The sequence below is a fragment of the Arachis ipaensis genome, chromosome B08, assembly GCF_000816755.2.
Source record: "Arachis ipaensis cultivar K30076 chromosome B08, Araip1.1, whole genome shotgun sequence".
In the NCBI taxonomy this organism is placed as follows: domain Eukaryota; kingdom Viridiplantae; phylum Streptophyta; class Magnoliopsida; order Fabales; family Fabaceae; genus Arachis; species Arachis ipaensis.
The window spans coordinates 112330330-112339123 of NC_029792.2; the positions used below are offsets into that span (position 1 = coordinate 112330330).

At 32.9% G+C, this 8794-nt stretch overlaps 1 protein-coding gene across 1 annotated transcript; it reads left to right on the forward strand.

The window, feature by feature from the left end:
* On the forward strand, positions 3842 to 6390 carry LOC107611838 (protein RESTRICTED TEV MOVEMENT 2-like). The gene is made up of 3 exons (XM_016313729.2): positions 3842 to 4137; positions 4867 to 5329; positions 5732 to 6390. The coding sequence occupies exons 1-3, from the start codon at positions 4012 to 4014 to the stop codon at positions 6271 to 6273; spliced, it is 1131 nt and encodes a 376-aa protein (XP_016169215.1). The 5' UTR covers positions 3842 to 4011; the 3' UTR covers positions 6274 to 6390.

Consider the following 8794-nt stretch of genomic DNA (forward strand, 5'->3'; position numbering starts at 1 on the left):
ATAGATATATATTTTAATTATTTTAATCTCTCTTGTTCTTTTATCTTTTTATTCTTCTTTTGTAATAATATTTATTTTTTTCTTCTATATGTATTTTTATGTTCCTCCCTGTTTTCAGATTTTTTTTGCTTGAGGACAAGCAATCTTTTAAGTTTGGTGTTGTCGCTTCGCTTTTGGCTTTTCTGTTTATTTTAATAGCACCAAAGGGAGGCAAAAACGGAGGAGAACAACCTGAAGAATGAGACGGCCACTAGGATAACTGAGGTGGTTGAGTTCCTTTCATTCTATATTTCCTTCCGTTCTTATTATGTTATATTCCTGTTTTCTGCTGTTTTACTTGAATGTCTGCATGATCCTTTGTTATTTCAATTCCTAGGTTCTAGTTTATTTTGCTATTTTTATTCTGTTATTTGTTTTTAATTCTGAAAAGTGCCTCATGTATTGCTCACTGAGCTTGAATCCAAAAGAAAAAGAAGTGATGTATTGTATGAGAAATTGAGTTTATATTAAAGATTAGTCTTATTTACTTAAATGTGGTGGTGTTATCTGTGATTTTGAATGCATGATATGAATAGTGCATATTTGAATTTGAATAAAAGGATGTTGATGCATGAGGAACAAAAATTTAGAGAACTATTACAAATTCTCTGAATTAAACAAAAGCTTAATCCTTGAAGCAAAAGAAACAGCAAAAAGAAAAGCAAGGTCCAAGGATCTGAGTATCAATGGCTAGAAAGGTCAAATATGATTAAAAGCTCAAAGAGTTATTTTCCTAGCCATATGCTTGTGGTGTAATTGTGTCAAGTAATCATTGAGACAGAGCACTAAGAGTCGACATCAAGTGCATTTAACAGAGTATGCCAAAGGTTTTGAGCACCACTGTATGGGAGTAGCTGAAAGAAAAATCAGAACTTAAAGAGAGTTCCCCAATTAAGTGCTTGTGGTGTTTTTGTGTCAAGTGAAACTTGGGATAAAACATTTAAAGTCACGGGTAGGCTCAAGGTGCAAAGCACCAAAGAAAAGAGAATTAAAGAGAATTTGTTGCATTCAAAGATTAAACTGAAGAATAAAGGATTAGAGAATTCATAATATTATCCGGATTCTAATTCCGAATGACAGTGACATCCTTCTGATTCAAAGGAGAGTGAGATGCTAAAACTATTCAAGATTGTATTGTAAACCCCACTTCAAGAACAGACATGAGCTTAATTAAACTCTCACTCTCATGCAAATTCACATCCTAAGCCTATGTTAGTTTTGGTTGCTTGAGGACAAGTGGTAGCACAAATTGCGAATCACACTTTTCACAACTCGTACCACTAACCAGCAAGTGCACTAGGTCGTCCAAGTAATACCTTACGTGAGTAAGGGTCGAATCCCACAGAGATTGTTGGTTTGAAGCAATCTTTTTGATCCTTTTCTGGCGCTGGACGCCAGAATTGGGCAGAAGGCTGGCGTTGAACGCCAGTTTACGTCGTCAATTCTTGTACAAAGTATGGAATATTATATATTGCTGGAAAGCCCTGGATGTCTACTTTTCAACGCAATTGGAAGCATGCCATTTCGAGTTCTGTAGCTCCAGAAAATCCACTTTGAGTGCAGGGAGGTCAGAATCCAATAGCATCAGCAGTCCTTTTTCAGCCTGAATCAGATTTTTGCTCAGCTCCTTCAATTTCAGCCAGAAAAATACCTGAAATTACAGAAAAACACACAACTCATAGTAAAGTCCAGAAATATGAATTTTTCCTAAAAACTACTAGAAATAGACTAAAAACTAACTAAAACATACTCAAAACTATATGAAATTATCCCCAAAAAGCGTATAAAATATCCGCTCATCAACAAGCAACAATTCAAGTTTGGTGTTGTGATGCGTGAGCATCTTTCCTATCTTTTCCTAGTGAATTTGCATTCAATTTGTTGAGTTTAATCAAGAATTAATTATCTTTTAACCACTATGGATGCTACTTTGAGTCGTGTACAATTCTGTTTATTTTAGGTAGCATTCGACTGGATTTGATGGAGTTTTTGCAGAAAAGAGAAGGCGAATGATGTTGTCAACCATGACCTCTCTGTGCTCAAACCTAAATAACTCGAGCTATAGAGGTCTAATGGACATGTTCCTAGTGGCGTTGGAAAGATAACTTCTAGAGCTTTCCAACGATGTATAATAGTTCATACTTCTTCTCCAACCATACTGCCAAGGCTGTGCCTAACTTGAGAAATCTCAAATTAGGCGCAAGATATCAACAAGCACGCACAAGGAGTAGGTTGCATTTCAAGTTAGGCGCAACCTATCTTCAAGTAAGGCACAACACTCAACATTCCACGCCACTCCTCACTGCAACCTTTGAGTTAGGCGCAGCCCATTCTCAAGTTAGGCGTGAGTTATTAATGAATCACATGTTGCCCACGCCTATGCACAAACCATGCGAGATCTTCTATTTATTCTGACTAAACTTTAATTTTTATTTTAAAATAGGAAAAGATATTATTTAGTTTTAGAAATTATATTTTACATTAATTAGGATTAGATATAAAAGGGAAAAGAATTAGCCCTTCGGGCTCTTCTCGGCTCTTCTACCTCATTCCGCAATTTACAGTTTACATGAATCCTAGTTTTTCTCTCTGAACCACGAGCAACTAAACCTCCACTGTTAAGGATAGGAGCTCTGTCTATTGTATGGATTGATACTATTATTTTTCTATTTTAATTCATGTACTAATTTATATTTCAAGAATTGTTTTCATTCTTTACCTTATGAATTTGGGTAGAACGGAAGTATGACCCTTTTTCTAATTGAGTTCTTGTATAACTTGGAAAAGCTCTTTACTTGAACAACAGCTTGAAAACATATTCTCCTAAATTTCTAATTATCTGGACTTAACGAGATACGTGACATATAATCCTCTTATATTTGGGTAATTAGGATTTTTGTGGCATATAAACTATAATTAAACTTCACTCTCTAATACGAATTAAGTGACCAAGGAATTGGCGGTTGATGAATTTTAGAGGAGACTAAAAAGGTCTAAGCCATTAGGGTTTAGTCACATATAGTTTGTCATGAATTAAATCTTACATGATTAAAATAATTAGTAAGAAAAGTCAATCTGAAAAATAGATAACTCTAAAGGCTTAACTGTTTCTCTATATATTATTCACAACTTGTTTACTGCTTGCTTTCTAATATTCTAAATTTACTGTTAATGCTTTTGAACACTCAAACACTCTTTTCTGTTTGTCTAACTAAGTAAATCACTTAACCGTTGTTGCTTAATCCATCAATCCTCGTGAGATCGACCCTCACTCACTTGAGGTATTACTTGATACGACCCGGTACACTTGTCAGTTAGTTTGTGAGTTGTAAATTCCGCACCAGGAGGCGCATCGGGCTGAGAGGCAGAGGGGGAGGAGTGTCGGACTGAACGGTAGTGTGAGTGGTGGAAGAGGAGGACAGTTGGGATGGAATATAGACATACTGTGACGGTATGTTGGAAGGAAGTTACGTTGCTTAATCCTAATAATTCAAATTTAAAAATTAATTATTCTAATTAAGTGAAAATATGATTTTATAATTAATTTAAAATTAATTAAGTTTTTAGGTTGTTGTCTACGTTGTTTAGTTTTTGTATTCTCTCCTATGCTTTCTGTACTTAATAATAGCTATTGCAAGTGTGTGGGCAAAACAAAGAACAATTTACTTTTCGGACAAACAAGCTATACTTAATATGTAATTGTATGTTGCTCTGCAAAGGAAGCTAAGTGGCCGGGGAAAACCCAACCCATAGCAAAAATAAACCATAGCGTACAAGAACGAATAGTCTCTATGACAAGAAACCCATTTAACCCTAAAAATCTCCGGAGCTTCAATTGGTTCATATATATATATATATACACAGGTACAACGAAACAAAATATTCAACTAGTCCAATTCGAAAGGCTTTATTAAATCACAATAATTTTGTAAATTAGAAAACAAAATATATACTGCATATATAGCTAGAGCTATGGCTATGAGGCCAAGAACACCAACTTTCCGTACACACCAATCTGTTCGTCGTATCTATGAGACTTTGCAGCCCAAATCAGAAACGAAAGAAACACCGGAAGCTTTCCTTCTCCATGTTTATCTTTTAATCTAACCTAAATTTTGTTAATCTAATTAAGTAATCATGATGTAACTTTTTTTAAGTTATTATAAAAATTATTAAAAAAAGTTTAATTTTCAAATTTTTTTAAATTATATATTTGTTAATAAATTTCAATCACAAAATAAAAAATCTCAAAAGACAAAAAAATATATTCAAAAGCTAAGGCACAAAAAATTTAAAATTTTCAAATTTTTTTCTTTCTTGCTTTCTTAAATTTTTTTAAAAAAATCTTCATTGTTCTAAGAGAGAATTATTATGAAAGTATTTTGAGAATTTTAAATTTTATGTGTCTTTGATGTTTTGTATTTGTTCTTTTATAGATTTTTTTATTTAGTGGTTGGAATTAATTAATAGATATGTGATTTAAAAAAAATTATAAAATAAAACTTTTCTAGTAATTTTTATAATTTGTAAAAAGGTTATATCATAGTTCTTTAATTAGGTTAATAAAATTTAAGTTAGATTAAGAATTTAACCATAATAAGTCACTCTATTTTATCCAATAATAATAAGATATATCACAAAAAAATAATTTATCCTTTATTTTAGAGATAGTTGAATAGAATTTATCATTAAACAACGTATAAATATATAGATACATAATAATTAATTTATTGTGTACCCATAACATTTTTGTTAAACAATTACCAGCAACACAAGAAAAATTACATGTAACAAGATTATTATCTTTATTCTGACGCTCTTGCATGCTCAGGTTATACAAAAGAACGCATTAAAATTACATTCGTGGGGTCTTCAAGAAAGGTGAAGGTTTCAGGAGAAAGACCAATTCAAGGCAATAAATGGAGCAGATTTGAGCAGACATATCCTGTTCCTGAGAATTGTAACCCAGAGGCACTTGAAGCCAAGTTTGAAGTTGGCACTCTCGTTCTTACGATGCCAAAGAACTTATCGGTTCCACAAGAGGCGCTTAACACACCACAAGGAAAAACAAGGCCCACTCCTAATAAAGCTGAAGATGCAAAATTGGAAGAACCATTAATGGGAAACAAGAAGCCACAGAAGGGTACTGAGGAAGCCACGTCATCATCATCCTCCTATAGACCTATTGAGAGCCCAAAGCTTGAAAATGAGAGTAGGTTAAAAGCGTTGTTCCCTCCATCAGAAGCCAATAGGGTTCAAGACCAAATTATTAAAAGACCGCCACTATCAGGTAATAAGCTTAGACCCCCTTTTATTTTTTTTCTAGTAAAAAAAAGTTTAAGACAAAATATTTATTAATTCTTTTTAAATTTAATAAAAGTCTTTACTATTCATCCGATTTTATGCTAGTATTGTGCACGAAAAAATTCAGAATATATAACAAAATTATATGTTTTTAGTAATAAAAATAAAAAGTATATTGCTTAACTGTAAAAAATACATATAACACATTTCTTATATAATTTTCATTATTTATTAAATTTAACCCATACTAAAACAAAAATTAAGTCTAGTCACTATAATGATTTGGACATGCTCGCTTTTTCCATTTATCTTACAGTCTTATAAAATCTCTTGATGGCTGGGTTTGAGTCAAAACCAAACCTAACAATTAGAATTGAATCCCAAACAGATGAGAAGCCTTCAAAGCGTCAAAAGGAGGACGAGGCAAAGGCGACACTAACAGCGGTTGCAAGAGATTCATCGCCGGCCGAAAAGCGTGAAGATGAAGCTAGGCTCAAGACAAGACTAGCAGCTGTGAGAAAGCAATTAGAGGAAAAAGAAGAAGATGAAAGGCTCCAAAAGAAGGAAAAAGAGGTTAACGAAGAATATGGGAAGACTTCTGAGCCAAGAAAGGTAATTTCGAATGATGATGATGTGGGAAAGGGTGTGTTAAAAGAGAAAGAAATCAGGATGAGAAAAGTGTCACCAAAGTTAGGTACTGGTGAAGTGTCTGCTCAAACGGCGGCTTCAGATAAGAGCAAACAGGATATGATTGATACTGTTGGGAATGGAATCAGAGAACTTGTTGCTTCTGCTTCTCTTGTTGTCACAAGAATCAAAGAAGGGAAATGGAATGAGGAAGAGAAAGATTTAGTGGTAAATATGGCTGCTGCTGTTGCGGTTATTGCTGGATTGGGAGCTTATGTGTCTTATAGGTTTGTCTCATCCTAGACAACCTAAATTTAGTTCTACTTAACAGAAATTGTATATTATGTAATAATATCACTTGTGTTTATTATCACGGCCTATAAAAAAAAATAGTCCTCTTATACCTTCAAGCTTTTTTAGTTTTTAGCAAATAAGTTCAAACAAGTTAATTTTAATAATCCAACAAAATTCACTTACATAACACATAACACACACGTAAAATTACGATATTCCTTCTCCAATGTTTGTATCTCGCGTTCCTCCCCATCCTCCTCCTTCTTCTCATTTTTCTTTGCGTTCCTTCTCTTTTTTCTTCTCGTTCCTTCTTTTTTTTTCTTTGTGTGTTTTATTTTCTTTGTCATTCTTTTTGTTACTGCTGTTGTTGTTGTATTTTTTTCCTCCTCCTATTTCTATTGATTTTGCAACATTATGTATTTTTTTCTTTGTTTAATTTTTCCTCCAAAGAAAAAATTATGAGAAAATAAAATAAGAAGCAGACGATGAGGAGGAGGAAGAGAAAGAATTTTGAATTATGCAAAATTTATCAGTATAAATACACCGAAAATTCTTAACAATATACATAAATGTCTTAGTTTTACACCGAAATTTGCTACAAATATACAAAAATATTTTCTTTAATGTTGTATTTTTTTCTTTTTTTTTTCTTATTTCTTTCTTTCTTTTAGTTGAATGAATGTAGGTTCATCCTCTTTAAAATAATTTTGTAGCATTATATGTTTCTTCTTCTTCTTTGTTTAATTTTTTTTGTTTTTATTCTTGTTAAGAGAGTAAAACAAGAAGAAATTTTAGAAGGTAAAACAAGAAGAAAAAGATGAATAAAAAAAAGATAATGATGATAATGATGATGATGATGATGAATCACAAATCCTAGTGGGTAAGGTAAGAAATCACTAAATCCTTGTGGTTAGTTAAATTTGATAAACCCTAGAGTTTAATTTTGGTACAATGCATGAATCTAGATTGAATGAGAGGTCATTTTTGGTGGTTTTGAGCTTGAAGAAAAATCGGCTAAGGTATGGTTTAAGTTTTTGGTGTGGAATTTAAAGTCCACAAACTAACTGACAAGTGCACTGTGTCGTATCAAGTAATATCTTAGGTGAGTGAGGGTCAATCCCACGAGGATTGATGGACCAAACAACAATGGTTGATTGATTCACTTAGTTAGATAAGCAAAAAATGGTGTTTGAGGTCATAATTGCATAAAACAGTAATTCAGAGAATTAAGAAAGTAAGCAATAAGCGGGTTGTGAAATATATGAGAAAACTGTTGAGGTTTAGAGTTGTTTATCTTTCGGATTTCTATTTCTTACCAACTATTTTAATCATGCAAGATTCAATTCATGGCAAACTATATGTGACTAAACCCTAATTTCTTAGCAATTTATTAGTCTCTTCTAACCTAGTTAATCGCTAATTCCTTGGTCACTTAATTTCAATTAAAGGTTTAAGTCCAATTCTAGTTTATGTACCACAAAAATCCTAATTACCCAAATATAAGAGGATTATATGTCACGTATCCCATTAATTCCAGATAATTAGTGATTTAGGAGAAATTATTTTCAAGCTATTGTTCAAGTAAATTGCTTTTCCAAGGTTCACAAGAATTCAAAAAGAATAAGGGTGTAAATTGCTTTTCCAAGGTTCATAAGAACTCAAATAGAATAAGGATTATTATTCTGATCTACCCAAATCCGTAAGATGAAGAACGAAAATAAATTCTTAAAATTGAAATCAATATATACATGAATTAAAATAGAAGAGTAATAGTATTAATCCATAGAATAAACAGAGCTCCTAACCTTAACAATGGAGGTTTAATTGCTCATGGTTCAAAGAGAAAATTAGGATTCAGAAAAATTGTAAACTGTAGAATGAGGTGCGAAAAAGAGAAGCGAGCTGAATCATTTCCCTTTTATATCTAATCCTAATTCATGTAAAATATATTTTCTAAAACTAAATAATATCTTTTTTTATTGTAAAATAAAATAAAGCTTAATCAAAATTAATTAAGAGATCTCGTGCTGGCTCGTTGAGGCGTGGGGACCACTTCAAGTTGCTGAACCTGGCCCAGCTTGGGCCAAGTTTGGCGCCACTCCACCCGTGTAATTATTGTGGCTTTCCTTGCTCTTGGCACCAAACTTGGAGAATCCCAAGTTTGGCGCCACCATGCTAGAAATGAAGATGGACGCCTTGTGATGATCATGGCGCCAAACTTGGTGGCGTTTGGCGTCATGATTCCAGAACAAAAGTATAAACTATTATATATCGTTGGAAAGCTCTGGAAGTTATCTTTTCAATCCCACTGAGATTGCATCAATTGGACCTTCATAGCTCAAGTTATCCTTGTTGGAGTGCGAGGAGATCAGGGTTGACAGCATCATCCACTTTCTTCCTTTTCTCCTACAGAAATTCTGTCAAATCCGTCCGAATGCTACCTGAAATAAACCAAATTTCACACAAATCAAAGTAGAATTAATAGTGGCTTAAAATACTTAAATCATGATTAAACTTAACAAATTCAAAT

Bases quoted from the DNA above. Each gene is read 5' to 3' on its own strand.
- LOC107611838 (XM_016313729.2), top strand. From the start codon at position 4,012: ATGGCTATGAGGCCAAGAACACCAACTTTCCGTACACACCAATCTGTT. The intron at 4,138-4,866 runs TTAATCTAACCT...GCTCTTGCATGC, and splicing joins TCCTTCTCCATGTTTATCTT to TCAGGTTATACAAAAGAACG. The intron at 5,330-5,731 runs GTAATAAGCTTA...AATCCCAAACAG, and splicing joins TAAAAGACCGCCACTATCAG to ATGAGAAGCCTTCAAAGCGT.